The sequence below is a fragment of the Saccostrea cucullata genome, unplaced genomic scaffold, assembly GCF_032062105.1.
Source record: "Saccostrea cucullata isolate Sc308-1 unplaced genomic scaffold, CSIRO_AGI_Scuc_v1 ctg171, whole genome shotgun sequence".
In the NCBI taxonomy this organism is placed as follows: Eukaryota; Metazoa; Mollusca; class Bivalvia; order Ostreida; family Ostreidae; genus Saccostrea; species Saccostrea cuccullata.
This window is the reverse complement of record NW_026926065.1, coordinates 299,348-316,154: the sequence shown is the minus strand read 5'-3', so window position 1 is coordinate 316,154 and position 16,807 is coordinate 299,348. Positions and strand designations below refer to the sequence as shown.

Genomic DNA, 16,807 nt, shown 5'->3' with positions numbered 1-16,807 from the left:
TCGATATTACAAAATCGTAGCTGTAATACGATATTGTAAGATTGTATTGCTATATTGAAATATCTACGTTGAAGTGATAGAGTAAAATATAGCTGCCGATATTGTATGATTTACCTTTTTGTGTTGAAGTGATAGAGTAAAATATAGCTGCCGATATTTTATGAATTACCTTTCTGTGTTGAAGTGATAGAGTAAAATATAGCTGCCGATATTGTATGATTTACCTTTTTGTGTTGAAGTGATAGAGTAAAATATAGCTGCCGATATTGTATGATTTACCTTTTTGTGTTGAAGTGATAGAGTAAAATATAGCTGCCGATATTGTATGATTACCTTTTTGTGTTGAAGTGATAGAATAAAATATAGCTGCCGAAATTGTATGATTACCTTTCTGTGTTGAAGTGATAGAGTAAAATATAGCTGCCGATATTGTATGATTTACCTTTTTGTGTTGAAGTGATAGAGTAAAATATAGCTGCCAATATTGTATGATTTACCTTCCTATGTTGAAGTGATAGAGTAAACTATAGCTGCCGATATTGAATGATTTACCTTTTTATGTTGAAGTGATAGAGTAAAATATAGCTGCCGATATTGTATGATTTACCTTCCTATGTTGAAGTGATAGAGTAAACTATAGCTGCCGATATTGTATGATTTACCTTTTTGTGTTGAAGTGATAGAGTAAAATGTAGCTGCCGATATTGTATTAATTACCTTTCTGTGTTGAAGTGATAGAGTAAAATGTAGCTGCCGATATTTTATTAATTACCTTTCTGTGTTGAAGTGATAGAGTAAAATGTAGCTGCCGATATTTTATTAATTACCTTTCTGTGTTGAAGTGATAGAGTAAAATGTAGCTGCCAATATTTTATTAATTACCTTTCTGTGTTGAAGTGATAGAGTAAAATGTAGCTGCCGATATTTTAAATTTTTGTGTGGATGTGACAGAGTAAAACATAGCTGCCGATATTTTACCTTTTTGTGTTGAAGTGATGCAGTAAAACATAGCTGCCGATATTGTATGAATTACTTTTTGTTCTTGAAAGTTATAAGTAAAATATAGCTTTTTATACAATATTGTATGAATTACTTTTTGTGTTGAAGTGATAGAGTAAAATATAGCTGCCGATATTGTATGATTTACCTTTCCGTGTTGAAGTGATAGAGTAAACTATAGCTGCCGATATTGTATGATTTACCTTTTTGTGTTGAAGTAATAGAATAAAATATAGCTGCCGATATTGTATGATTTACCTTTTTGTGTTGAGGTGATAGAATAAAATATAGCTGCCGATATTGTATGATTTACTTTTCTGTGTTGAAGTGATAGAGTAAACTATAGCTGCCGATATTGTATGATTTACCTTTTTGTGTTGAAGTGATAGAGTAAAATATAGCTGCCGATATTTTATTAGGATCCTCCTTTTCGTCCACATCTCCATCGTTCGAAGAATCAGTTTCTATTTTTGATCCCGAGAAAGTAGGCGTTTTCAATATTGACTGTAAAAACAAAAGATTGAAAAGCTGTCGTCACCTTTTTATCTTCTTACTGTCAGAGTAATTGTTATCTTTCATCAAAACATTCTTTTTCCGTCTATATATTCACTATCTTTGCAAACAAAAGCAATTCGGAAATAAACTATCGTTTACAAAATAAATTACTGGAACGTATTGTTAGTTTCCTTGGAAAGGGCGGATTGGGAGTTCCAAGAAAAAAGCTATTCAATTTGTCTGTATGTCTTCATACGGTAGAGTAACTCCGAAGCTTTTGTAAACAGGCAGATGACATTTAAGGACAGATGATACAAACAGATATTGGTTGCCTAGTTTGGTATTTATTTTTGGAGCCAAATTTTGTTGCAAATGATGCAAATGCTAATAAATTAGGAAATTGTTAACCTACTATGAGCCTCAAGATTTTATCTTTCGGCAACCATCCTTTGTAATCTATACTTTTTTCTAATCCAAATCTCATTATTAAGTGTTTCATTTCAGTCACAAAAAAGAATTAGTCTGTTAAATTTTTGATAATAAAAATCTAATGTTTAAAGAATATATATAAATCTGAAATCCTACTTTAATTGTACCGTTTCTCAATAAGATGCACAAGGGCTAAAATATTGAATCTTTTTCTCTGATGAAAGAACTAAACAGCAGTTCTTAAAATTAGCTTATTTGTAAATTCTAAATATACACACACTTCTTAGCAGAAAGTACATTCTATTCAATTGTCAGGGAAAGAAACCTCTCTTTCCTTAAAGAGGGGTGTACTTTTTTTAACCTAGGAATATGTTCTTTCTTCAAACCTTCGTAACTGTCTATTCTCTCAATTACTGAACGCCCCCCCCCCCCCCCAAAAAAAAAAGAAAGAAAAAAAGAAAATTCGACACATAATCAAATGCGTTAACAATTTATGCCTTATGGAGGTCATCATGTTATGTTATATTTTAAATATAATTGAAAACGGCTTTTTGAAATAAATTATTTGTAGTGATAACAAAAGTGAAAACAAAAAAGTGATTAATGTCTCCAAAAATCTAAAAATAAAATAATATAAATAGAAATCTGTGTACACTGCACATGACATGGAAGCCCGAAAATTCAAGAAGTGGGAACAGGTTCCTCGGAAGAGTAAGAATCTAATGACTTCCCTAAGTCAAATGTATCAATCGGGTAATTGGAATAATATATAATCAAAGTTACCTTGAAATACAAGTACCTAATATCTGGTAAGGAAAAATATCAGTCAAAATCAAAGCAAATATATGGTTGTAATTACTAGCACGGTCATTATAATGATACAAAATATAGGAAATTACTCCAAGGTTTGCAAAATTCCTGCAATATCAACCTATTTGCCAATAGCGTGTTTTGGTTTAAAAATTGATTGAAGACAAAGCATGCTCTTGAATATCAATAAGCTGGGAGACTTATACACCATTATGAAGTTGATTGTAGAATAATGTTTCATAAAAAGGAAAGTTGACGATAGCAAAGCTGCAGTCATTTCATTTGTTAAACAGTGTAACATTAGTTGTTAGTTGGCCCTTATCATCTAAAACATCAAAATTAAAACAAATAAAAAAGACTCTTTGGTGTCTTTTACTTTGACATTTCGAGTTCGAGCTCACTTAGATGTATTGAGTCGATATATAAATGAAATTAACTATTGCTGGTTGAGAAAACGTTGTTGGTCTAAGTGGATGTTGATGGTGCAAATGTGAAAGCCATAGCAAGCGTTTTCTTAATCTCAATGGAATATTACAATAGATTATACTTAAAGACTAACAAGAATATTGTTAAATATTGTCAAAGTACTTACATGAATGCTACTAGAAATGCTATTGGTGAGTGCCGTATGTAGGACAACAACAGGTTCCCCCGGCATACTGCGGTGAGTGAACACAAAACAACGGCGGTATGATCCCACACGACGCTTCAGGTCGTTCATATCCCGTATAGGATGGACTGCCTCATACATAGAAATCTAAAATCAAAAAAAGGATTTTAAAATTTAACATTCCGAAATATACGAATTATGTTTTAGACGGGTAGGAAAAGATAAAAAAAAATAAAAATTAAGGCAGGTTTTTTTCTCAGCTTATTAAATTTCATCATAATGCTATTTCATCATCTTAAAGTCACATCCTCTGTTTAAGTTTACTTGCTGAAGAATAAAATAAATGAATCCAACATTAATGCTACAAGTACAAAATTTCTGTTAAGTGATATTCGGTGATTATGTTAAAAAAACAGTCAGTAGGAATGAGATAAATATTTTAAAGCTATTTCTTTTTTTTAAATTTCTAAATTATGAACTCTAAAATTACCTAGTAAAACATATTTAATTTTTAAGTACACATTTGTGCACAATTTTGCTTCTATTAAAATATAACATATTGTTCAGGAGCAAAGAATGAGAACTCTTGAAAAAATATCAATTTTCATATTCATCTAAGCGATATTTCGTGATTGTGATTTAAATATTTGTTAGAAGGCAGTAAATTTTTCCTCCAAGTCCAAGTTAAGGTTGTAAACCCTGAAAACTTCAACAATTGAGAATGTATAAGCGCAATGGGAAAACAAATTTTGAAAATGCACTTCGAGAAAGATGGAAATTCTACTTGTACTTACTTGTATGTGAGATCAGAACAAAGTGTAAACATTGACAAATTAAAAACATCAAGAAATTTCTATACCAAATGAATTTGTATTCCTTTTCATGAGCGGGAAATAACGAAAAAATCCGTCGACAAGTCAGTGTGTAAATAATGGCCTAACAAGAAGTTTGAAAAAAAGTCAGTCAGCATTTGACTTAAAGATGAATTGCATTTGCTGAAAAGGTCAATGATTGACCATAGGAATGATGGATTTAAATGAAAGTGATGATATTCATATTCAACTTGATTGTCTTGTCGGTAACTTACCTCGTTTTAAAAAATTGTTCATACTTAGAATATGCTCTTGCGTGTCGAATCAACTGAGAGATACAAACTCCAGTGTGCAGATGATAAGGGCTCATTGCTGCATGCGTAAAGGAAGTTGACGATTGAAAAATCAAAGTCATCACGTTTAATATGAAGCTTTATTTAAAGTAAAGATTCTTTACTAATTTCATTTTATAGCTCGAACTTAAATTTATCGTGGGGAAGGGTTGTGTATCAATTTCTTCCAAAAATTTCACTGAAATTTTTAAGCATCTAAATCTGATTTGCACTACTTCTCGAATATATTGTTGCACAGTATTCCTGAGTTTTCTTCTTCACTACCGTTAAAAATTATTGCGGAGAAAAGAGACTTGGTAAAACATTTTCTGGAACTTGCTTTGTATCTTTGTAAGGATTTTTATTAAGTTTGGAATCCAATATAGATATGGTAATTCAAATTCATTTTGGTTGTTGGGGCTATTACATATACATGTATTCAAATCAGACATATGATTTTGAAAAATTTCCTCCTTAGAAATGGGGCTATAGGCATTAGTTAGATAACCACCTGTAGCATTAAATTCGAGTTCCTCTAAATTAGAACTTAAAAAAGAGCCTTACAAGCAAAGACCATGTTGTTACCTGCTTTTTCAGCTGGTATAAAATTTATAGTTTTATTAAGATTTTTGTTAACCTTTTGAACCATATCACATGGGCTCTGCCACGTGATTCTCTGGAGATGAAGGAAGCCAACAGAAAACCATAGAGCCAGGAGGTCTCTGATTGTCTGCTGTAGAATGCGCATGTGCGCCTTGTACTCCTCACTCTGAGCGCCTGGCAAGTGCGTCTGAAATAATTCATTGAATCAAAAACATTTTTGTTGGTGTCAGTCTTTATGATAAAATATTTGTATTTTCATGTTTATCTTTCGTTTTTTTTTTGTTCCACATTTAAAATCATTCATGAGTTCAAATTATAATTCAATACATGATTAACAATGTAAAGGATGTGAGAATTCTCAATGAATCTCCCAAGATTCTACTATTTTAAATTTTCTGAACGAATTAAAGTACATGCCTAAAAAAACGTTTAATTTTTTTAAAAGAAAATTACCAGAATATCTGCGCGCATGTCGACCAAGAACTTCACTCCACCTTCAATTCTCCCAATCTTACTGAACAGTTGCTGGTACTGTGGGATTAATGTGTGACGTAATCGTTCCTCAGTCATGAGTAATAGAGCTTCTCTCTCCTAATGATTGAAATAAAAGTAGTTTAAACATAGATTATGTTGCAGCATCTTTTTTTTTTAAACAAATTGTTTAAAGTTTTGGATTTTAATATTTCACTATTTACTTTTCTGAAAAGTAAAGATCGTGAGATCAATCTGGTTCCTAAAGAATTAAACCCCAAATCATTCAGATAAAAACCCCGTATTAATAAATCTAATACGCAAAGATGGTGCCAGTTATGTAAAAGACTACCATTGTGATACTTTGAAAAATCAATTTTCCCATTAAAAAAAAATTTCACATATACGATTCTAAGCAATTAGAATGAAAACAAAATCAGAACAAATTTCATGATAAAGAACAAGTGTAAAATTTGGATAACAACACAAGATATGATTGATAGATTGTATGTTGTTTTGCGTCGCATTCGAGAGTATTTCACTCATATAGATCAAGACACATAAAAATAAGAAAAAAATAGTACAAATAGGAAATTTAAAAAGTTTAATTAACCATATGACGTTTCTATGACGTTTGTAAAAATTTCATTCCCATTATTCACTTAATAATAGCTGGATGTAGCCCATTTACCTGTGCATTAACAACACTCGTAGCCACCTGGACAACATTGCTTTGATTGACACCGTACTGTTTGGCAAGAACCGTCAAAAAACTGATTCTGTCATCTGCAGACAATCCCGTGTAGTGATCACAAAATCGCCGGCATTTAGACTGAAAACATTAAAGAAAAATGTGTAAGATAATCAACGATAGTTCTGAAGGAAAAAAAAACGTTTTATATTTATTAAGCATTTTTTTAGTTGCAAGTCAAACGAAAAAAGAATGCAAATATCAATCTATGCATTAAAAACGTTCAGAACACTAAAATTGCATTATAATAGCCTTTATGTGCTCATATCTGATATCCATATGTTATTAACTTTTGTGATCAATAAAAGAAAACAACATTTTTTATTTAGAAATAAAATAGCGAAAAAAATAATATGTTTAATTGTATACTAGAACATTTGTCGATACCCGAAGCCAAATTCGCAACAACGCAATAAAGTTATATTTAAACGTACCGAGAAAATTAAATACATATTATTCTGAATGCTTCCTCGTTCTTCATTCTGATTAGTAATTGCTTAATTAAACTTTACTTTCAACTGCATATAAAAAGCTTGGCCTTTTGAAAAAGCTCAAATTCACTCTTGGACGAAACACTCTTTAAAATCTATTGTGAAAGAAACGTTGTTAAATCAATTTTTACAAGACTGGCATATGAACATAGCAAATTCATCTAAATGTTTAAATTACAGGATTTTCAAAAACAATTTTGGAAAAGAAATGTACTTAAATAAACTCCCAAAAGACTTAAGAATTTTATCAACAAAATTTAGAACTTGTAACCACAAACTTCCAGTCGAATCTGGTAGATGGACTAATACTGATAGATCTTTAAAATTATGTAATTTATGTAGCAAAAATACTTTGGGGGATGAATTTCATTATGTAATGGAATGTCCATATTTTTCGACTTTACGGGTAAAACTTATTGATAAGAAGTATTGTTCGCATGTAAACACTTATAAATTTGAAAAAAATATGTCCATCACAAATGTTGACTCGCTGTCTTTGTTTGCTAAAAAGATATTGGCCTGCTTTTAGTAACTGTTTATTTGATACTACTCTTCCTTACTTGACTTTGTATTTTGTATATTTATATGTAAATATGTTCCTGTACCTCATACACCATTGTATGGTCTGAGTGTAAATAAACAAACAAACAAAAACAAATTGAAGATGTATCCCATTTCTTTTTTGCATGTAAAAAATATGAGCGGCCAAAAAATTGCCTCTTAAAAAATATATTTTTACAATACAATCACTTGACAATAGTCAACTCCCATCTTTTATTTTTAGAAAATGATTCATTGGCTGTTGATGTGAATAATGAAATATTTCACGGTATCAAAAGTTCATTCGTGATTCATGTAGATTTTGATCTCCTTTTCTTTTTCTCTGACATTTGATTATATATGTACAACTTTGAGTGTTTATAACGTGAGAACTTTACTTGCGATCATGTTAATTATATGTCAGATATTTTTCTTTTTCAAGCATTGTTGTCATTGTAATCATTTACAAGTATCATTATACATTTACACATTGTAAGAACTCTGAACCTTTATCAAGTGTCTTTGAAATATTTTGTATATACATCATGTATATGTATAATTTTACATCTTCATTTATTAATAATTATTTTTGCAATCGCTATTATAATAATTATAATTATTGTATATATTAAAGGGAAAGGTTTTTTCTAAGTTGTAAGAACTTGTTACTAATCCCTTTGTATGAATTAAACAATAAAATATGTTCAAAACAAATTGCTTCAAAATTATAGCAACTTTTATTTTTGTCTCTCTCTCTCTTTTTTTTTTTAAAGAATAAATAGATAAGAAAGGGTTTGCTTTGCAATTCCGCATTTATACATAAGCCTATCAGCATGGTCGGATGCTGAATAGATCTAGACTTGTATAAATTTTTTTTTAGCAAAAATTATCTACAGCAAACAAAACTACATTTCGATTCGGGATATAATCCCTTTAATTGATCTTTAAATATTAAATTTAAATTTCTTTCTTATGATCGTGGATTTTACGAAAATACATGTAACTGGTGATAAAAGAAGAAAAGAAGGTTCTTGTAAGAATGACTTACAAAAAAATGTTCATACCTAAATTATGCAATATTTAGAAACTATTTCATTGTTTATTATTTTGTTTTATAATTTTTTCTTATCTGTAAGGTTTAAACCATGTACATGTAATTGCAACGATATCAAGAATGTAATAATGTAGATGTAACAAGATGTAACAATCGAACATTTCAAAATTTTGTTTTGTATGTAACTAATATAAATGTTGTAAGATTTAGAAAAGCTGACAAAATATGTCAATCTGTATAACCAACATCAAAAATCGATTCCATTTTATTGTAGAAATTGTGCAATCTATTCTTGGAAGAGGGAGGACGTACCTTTCATTTAATGACACAGTAACTGAATAAAGATATTATCTCAACATGTTGTTCGACTTGCTTTATTTCAAAATAACGACCGTGAAATTTAAATAGAAAAATTTTTAATGAAGTATTCCAACAAGATTTCCTCTTTGATTTCGAAGAATTAATTTAAATCGCTCTGATTTTTCTTCTTTTCTGCGTTTTAAGAAAAAATCCGTGTCTAGGACGGTACCTTCTTTAAAGATTTTTACAATGGGGCATATAACATTACAAATAAAACATCATTTTTATCATAGGATATCCCCTGTTGTTAACTACACCGAAAATGTCCCTTTATGTTTAGTCTATCGCTGTAATCAAAAACAAAATGCATAAAATCAAATAAAGAAATAAAAGGTAACTTTTGTAAAAAGCAGACATCTCTATCATTACAACCTGTAATCAAAAACAAAATGCATAAAATCTAATGAAGAAATAAAAGGTAACTTTTGTAAAAAGCAGACATCTCTATCATTACAACCTGTAATCAAAAACAAAATGCATAAAATCTAATGAAGAAATAAAAGGTAACTTTTGTAAAAAGCAGACATCTCTATCATTACAACCTTGTGTATGTACGGGAAGGACTTCACACAGACGTATTAAAGAAGTTAATTCGGAAACCAAATATGATATCGTTGTCAACCATTTGTCCACACACACATGAAATAAAAAAAAGATAAAATCCTTAACCAAAGTTTTTGTTTCAGCAGGTAAAACACGTGGGGATGGGATTTCAGAAGTTAAGACTAAGGATTGGAATTAAATTCAATTAACACCCTTTACATTAAAAAACAAGATGTGTTTGTGAAACACTATGCGTCCGGCGGCAACAAAGTTCGAAAAAAGCTATTTTTAGCATATAAGTCACAGTCAAGGTCACAATGATTAGTAGAATATGCATACCAAATATGAAGTCTCTATCTTTCATGGTCCAAAAGTTATGGCGAAGGTTAAAGTTTGCAGAAAAAACTATTTTTAGCATATAGGCCACAGTCAAGGTCACAAGGTCATTGACCTTGGTGTCATTTGAAAGAGCTTATTTAGTAGTGTATGCATACCAAATATGAAGTCTCTATCTTTCATGGTTCAAAAGTTATGGCGAAGGTTAAAGTTTGCAGACAAACAAACAAACAGACAGACAGACAGACAGGACAAAAACAATATACGCCTCGGATCTATCGATCCGGGCGCATAAAAACTACAAACACCTACTAGTATTTATTTCACTATGTAATTCTAACCGAAATGTTTCCGAAAAATTCATTCTAATTGAAAATCTAAACATTAGAGGTTCTGTACTACAGAGTTTTAAAAGTATTGTAAATCAGATGTATATTCTAAAATACTCCAAAGAACCTAAAGAAAATTTGAAAGTCCATCTTTTTTCCAAATATAATAGCATTAAAATGTTCGGCTTTCCTAAACTGTATACAATGGTTACCATTAAAAAAAAAACCTAAAATATTTTAAACCAGAAACAATTACGTATTAAAAAAGACCTCGTAAATTTTGGTATCTTGCGGTTGGTTTTCAACAAAATTTGTTTAAAATCACTCTGATTCCACGAAAAAGAAGTTGATAAATAAAGGATGATTTTGGTTCTCATTGAAACATAATGTCTTTCAACAAACTTAATGCAGACAGCCACTTACTGTGCTACTTTTTTTAAATTCCAGCCGTCTTTAACAAATATTTCTATGAAACAAAATTTATTAAAAACTACATGAGCAGATGAAAACACTTGACATTCATTTCGACACTCAGATATATTGGCGATGTTTATTTAACTAAGGTTACTTTCGTATATCAATTCGATTTATCCCAGTGAACTCAAAATAGAACGAGATATCACAGAATCTACTCCATCTGCTTCATATGTGGATGTTTTACTGACTAAAGACGAAAAGAGACCAACTAAATGAGATGTCTTTTAGTTTCTCCTTCTTTCAAAGTCTCCCAATTTATTCGATTGATTGTAAGTTGTTTTACAATTTTTCGAGAATTTATCAGTCATATTAAAAGGTCACCATACATGTAAACCGGTGAAGGTCTTCTAATTTAGATGAACTTCTTAGCTACCCAAGAGCATGGTCAAGTTTTAAACCAAGGAAGGATGCTGACAGATAAGTAAAGCTGATAAACAGGAATTCCAACATCCGAAAAGTCGGCATTTCTGAGTCTATATTTATTGTAATAATCTTGTTAAGAAATATAACCTTTCATTGAGTCGTATTTTGATTAACAAGTTTCTTACCATGCTGTCTTTGGAATTGGGGGTTGGAGGGTTGGCAATATATAGAATACTACAGAAAACTTATTAGGTGTCTTTATAAAACAGATTTTGATCACCTACCTGATCAATACATAGGGCTCGCGGAGGGTGTTAACATTCAACAGGGGATGCTTACCCCTTCTAGACACATGATTCAACCTATGGACCTTCAGAGTCCGTGAAATTTTTAATTTAAGTCAACAAAAGGAATAATGAAACATATGGAGATAACGAACAGTGTTCAAAGTCATTAGAACAATACAAAATAGGAGCATCGAAGGCGGGATAAAACATATTACATAAAATATTAAAGTACACAATCACAAAAATGTAGATCTGTTAATGAAAATGTTTCTATTCGGTGTAATAATTTCTATTTTACACGGTTTAAATTAAGACAATCGGTATATGAAAAAATATTGATTCAAAATATTGGTAGAATGTCAGTCTATAATATGACCAAAAAAAAAAAAGGACAATGAAATAAAAAAACCATTATTTGGATATCATAATATATCACATTCACAGAGGTCGTGTACTTTATTTTGATGTTAGCTTGTCTAAAAAAAATCTTGGAAGGGGAAGGGATATGCACCATCCATACGCCAGGTGCCCGAGTGTATATAGAGCTTAAAAACAAAAAGAAGTTACATCATTTCCAAGAATTTGTTTTATGGACTTTGATATTGAATACTGTTAGTTATCTCCATATCCTTCTTCATATATCCAATTTTAGGATATTTATACAAGCATATCCATTTAACATAAAAACGGCTATTTGCGTCATTTATGCAACGAACGAATGGTTGTCATTTTTTAAATGAATAAAATAAATTGAGGAAGTACTTTAAATGGACAAATATTAATACTAATAAGTACTTATGAAAGATATTTTTTTCATTTTATATAAATTTCTTGATATTAAATTCCAATCATAAGAAAATGTCGCATTTCTTGGAAGACGGAAGTAATAGAAGAAATCAGGAAGTTAAACATAGAATGCAGCTGTTGTGGCTAAAGGGAGGAAAGTATAGAATTTTAAAACAAAACCATGGAAGTGAGCATTACATTTATAAGTTATCCCCTAAGGAAAGAATTCTTTTTAAAAAATTCTCAAAGCAATAGGTGGAACAGCAAATTTGAAAACATTACATTAAAAAAAATCCACATATATGTAATCCTTACATAATTTGGCATTACAAACAACGTGTCTGTCTTCCAACAATTTGCTTTATTTTGTTAAATAAAATTATTAAATTTGGCGGTGTGCATTATCAAATTGTCGTTTCAAGTTATTTTTTATTTTAAAAAAAATTTTGAAAGACATGTACAGCATCGCCTCTACCAATTTATTTCATTTGAGCATTATATAAATTGAAATTGAGCTTGTCCTATTTCTTCTTTATAATCCTTTTTAAGTCTTCTAATCACACACATGTATTAGTAATTGCAAACTGGAAAATCGACTTTATTTTGTACATGTAAATATAACTTTAAGCTAATAAAAAAAATGTCTCTTTTATTCTCAAAATTTATGATATTTTTCAACATAAATGTTGGAAAATTACATAAAATGTTTCAATGTACCATTCAACATTCATGTACCACATATGCAACATGGATATTTGAATAATTGAGAATTCATGAAAAATATGACTTTATTTTTTCAAAAGCAGGACGTCGACTTTAATGTTACTTAATAAATCAGGTTAAAGCAAGTTTTTATTCTACGAATTTTAATATCATCAAAGATAACTATACTATTTCTGGTGTAGCTGGGACTCGGGTGTGTTTGTGACTCCCAATCATTTCGCCAGGAAATAATTATTTTCATATTTAAAAAACATTTAACGTTTTAATACTCAATAATCAACGCCTGCTTTTTACCTTCAAATAATTATATTCTTGGAAAAGTAAAACACTGTAAAGTCAATTCATACGTGATAAATCAAGAATTTTAAGATTAATTCATTTGTAGAATAAATAAACTTGAAAATTGTGTACATCAAATAAAGAAAAATATCGCATTTTTGGATTGAAATTTTTAAGTTTTTAATTCTAAACAAATCTTGTTTATGTTCCATATGTTTGTTTTTAAAATAAGTTTTGATATAAATTTTGTTTAGTAAATGTTAATTCAATTGAGTCATCTGAAATTGTTTAAATAAAATACGGATTCACAGGTGCTAGTTTAAATAGTGCAAAATAATTTAACAGTTCGTAGAAACGTAAATTAGCGACTCCGAAATATTATTTATACATTGTACTTCTATCTATATCAGTTTCAAAGAAAAGGTGTGTACTGTGAAATATTGAATACATGGATAAATTAACTAGCATGCATTACGTAACATAATAGCAAAAGTGTTCTAAAATAACTTTTTGGCGACCATTGCATATTAAATACGTCAATTCTTGGTAAAAAAAAATGATGCACCAGGTATTATTGACATTGGACCAAAATTCTAGGAGGAATAGCTTTTAAAACGATTTCAAAATAACTTTCTAGATTTTTCCTTTTAATAGTCAAAATTATAGTTGATATAGTAGTTATAGTCAAAATACTAGCAGCTCTCACTAACATGTACCAGTATAGATTAATTTTGATAAAAATGTCTTGAATCTTTTTTTAACTTGGCAACATATTGATTTAAGAAAAGTGAGGTCAAGGTAAAAGGAAAGATCAAGGTCAAAAATACTTATGCAGATAAAAAACTTCCATCAGTATGTATTAAAATATGAAATTTGATAAAAATATCTTGAATGATTTATTTAAAACTGAGCTAAGCACGAATTTTAGAGAAGTGATGCCAAGGTTAAAAGAAAATGGTAATGCAGTTTAATATCTTACGTCAAGGGGTATCAGCATATGAATTTAAAGAAACAAATTTATCAAGGGTAATGGTATAAAAAGTGTTGAAACTTCGTCCGCCTTGGTAATGCTAGTATTCATTTTGGCTATATATGTTTTGCAAATTCAAATGTTCTGAACGTTCCTTTGAGTTTTTAGTACCCGTATTTAATTAACACGCTTTGTCGAATATATGTACGTTATTGGACAGTATTAACCATGAATTCTTTTGTCACTACTTTTGATATTCTAGTGTGGAGAAGATAAGGAGGTTTGGTAGAACATTTACTGGAACCAGCTATGGATTTTTGTTTGCAAGGATTTTGAATAAATTAAGAATCCGGTATGGTAATACTGAAGCATTTATGTTCCTGGTCACATAAAAATGTTTTTAAAAACCAAACAGTTTTTTTTCTTGAAAAAATTCCTCATTAAAAGGGATCTATTTGTATAAGATGAATTACCACTTGTAAATTTAAATTTTAATTCTCCTTAAAATTTTTCTTTATAATAAGCCTTCCAAACAAAGCAAGTGGTGGTACCAGTTTTTTCAGCTATCATGTAAATTGTTCGTGTAATCTATCAAATTCTTTATTCACTTCTGAATTTATAAAAACAGAAGGATATGCGAAAGCAACAGAACGAGCGCTTATACATAATGTGTTCATCAGAACTTCATAAGAATCTACGCATAAAAAACGCGACTTTGTGTTACTTATAAGAATAAGCCTCAAAAATAATTTATTTGTCCAAGCCTTTTAGGAGAATAGTACTCAAGATCAGAAGTCCATTAAACAATAAAAAATAGGAGCAGAGTAAACACGGACCTCCAAAACATTAGAGGTAGGATCAGGTGTCATGGAGGAGTGAGCATCTCCTGCTGACCGATAACACCCGCCGTGTGCTCCTTGTCATGATCGAGAAATAAGTGAAAAAACCGTCGTCAAGTCAGTTTATAAATAATGGACCAACAATCAGTAGGAAAAACGTTAGTCAGCATTTGAATCAATGATTAATTGTATTTGCTGACAAATATATTGGGATATTAAAAATATTCAAAACTGACATATGATTTGAAAGAATTTATTGTCATTGGAAATATAATCCAAAGTATACAAGAATTCTGTAGTTACATACATATCTAAAATTTTGATTACGACGAAAAATATATTAACATACGAGAGCTGTTCAAAAAATAATGTCCTCGGTGCTCGGAAAGAAGCAAGAGACGCTTTTCAATGATTTAGTCTTCATGATTTAACTTATGAATCTCTTTTAATTATAACACATGTCCGTAAGAGTTTTTATCCAATTTTTGATTGTTTTTAGAACTCTTTTTTGGGTATGACCCTTAGTATACTGGAAAATGGCAGATCCAATGATTTCCTGGACTTGTTTCTTCCTTCTGATAGGTGTTTTCTTTTCATGTTTGGAAATAGAATCAAGTCAAAAGGTCAAAGATCTGGCGAATATTATTAATGTAAAAAAACATTTAACTTTCTCTTTATCCAAAAAACCCTTTACTATTCAGGGCGTGCGGATTTAGACGCTGTCATGGAGAAACTTTATGTAGTGGATTCCTGATTGGTCCTTCCTCTCATGAACCTTTCGATTTTTTTTTGCAAAAAATAAATTTGCTTTCTAGCCTCCTCCAGAAATTAAACTGTCTCCCGGAATACGAATTTGAACAACAATACGACTAATATTTAAGAAATTCGATATAAATCTGTCTGTGTGCTCTTTCAATTCTTTGCTCTTGTCAGACCTTCGCTGTTTTTATCAAGTACATCTTATGGTGAATTTTGTTTTGAGGGTTTTAAGCAATAGATTCAAGTTCCATTATCTGTTTGAATATCACACAAACGTAGATAACTACAATAACTGATATTTTAAAGTAATTGTTAAGACATTCGTACACGCTGTCGTTTTCACTCATTTTTCAAAATATAGGGTGACCTTTGAGTACTAAGCTTTTTTTACCGTCAAACGTTTCTTAAGTGTAAACTACCCCCGAAATGATGTCTATTGAATTTGCTATGTGTCTTAAAGTCAATCATACATCATCAAATATTATTTGTTGAAATTTGTCAAAGAGTACATAAGTTGTTATAATTTTTTTTGGCAAGGACGGTACCCATACTTGATGCCCATTATATATTTTTTATCATTTAAATCCAACTGCTCATTTGTCTATAAAACAGGCATTGGTTGCTGTAAATGTCACATATTTCAGTGAATATTTCTTTGGGATTTTTAACAAGTTTTACAGCAGCTTTAATGAAGCGTCTATTTTCACTCTAGTTTACTTCTTCTTTACCATTCATTTATAACGCTGTGTCTCGAATAGCCTTTGTTTTCCAGCTTCTCACAATGAAACTATGTGATGAAAAGGATCACATAAACTGTTATAAATTCATTAAAGATTAAATAATGAGAGAAGGTCAAGCTTAATGTCATATGATATCTGTATTATATGTCATACAGTTCAGGACATTATTTATTGAACAGCCCTCGTACATGTATTAAATTACTGTATCATTTCAATTTTAAATGTCAAATCTATAGAACGAATTTTATAACAAACACTACCTCTTAAGGTAGGTCGCGGGTTTACCCCATAAAATATCTCACGAGAAAACATACCCTGAAAATTTGTCAAATCGTTATTTAGAATTTATATTTCATTGTACGAAAATTTCAGCAATTTTGCCTAAGCCGTTTTTATGCTATACCACTTCAAACTTTGTATTGTTTGAAGTACCAATTAACCGTTTTTCTAATGAAATATATAGGAAAATGAGCATTTTTCTTGTCATTTTACAGACGGAGTTTTTTAAAGAAATTTAATGCAACTTTCAAACGATCTAGACGAATCTATAAAAAATTTCTGAGAGTAGAGAAAAAGTGATTTCCAAGTTATATATGTAAAAAAATTGATATGTCTTCTC

At 30.2% G+C, this 16,807-nt stretch overlaps 1 protein-coding gene across 2 annotated transcripts in view; it reads right to left on the bottom strand.

Moving 5' to 3' along the window:
* Nucleotides 1-16,807, bottom strand: part of LOC134270619 (malonyl-CoA decarboxylase, mitochondrial-like) — a 32,785-nt gene that overhangs the window by 2,675 nt on the left and 13,303 nt on the right. For both annotated transcript variants that reach the window (XM_062752856.1, XM_062752857.1), the window contains exons 3-7: nt 6,253-6,393; nt 5,544-5,681; nt 5,125-5,277; nt 3,326-3,490; nt 1,368-1,503 (exon numbers count right to left, since the gene is read on the bottom strand). In XM_062752856.1, the coding sequence (XP_062608840.1) occupies nt 1,368-1,503; nt 3,326-3,490; nt 5,125-5,277; nt 5,544-5,681; nt 6,253-6,393 (733 nt within the window). The remainder of the gene's footprint in view (nt 1-1,367; nt 1,504-3,325; nt 3,491-5,124; nt 5,278-5,543; nt 5,682-6,252; nt 6,394-16,807) is intronic.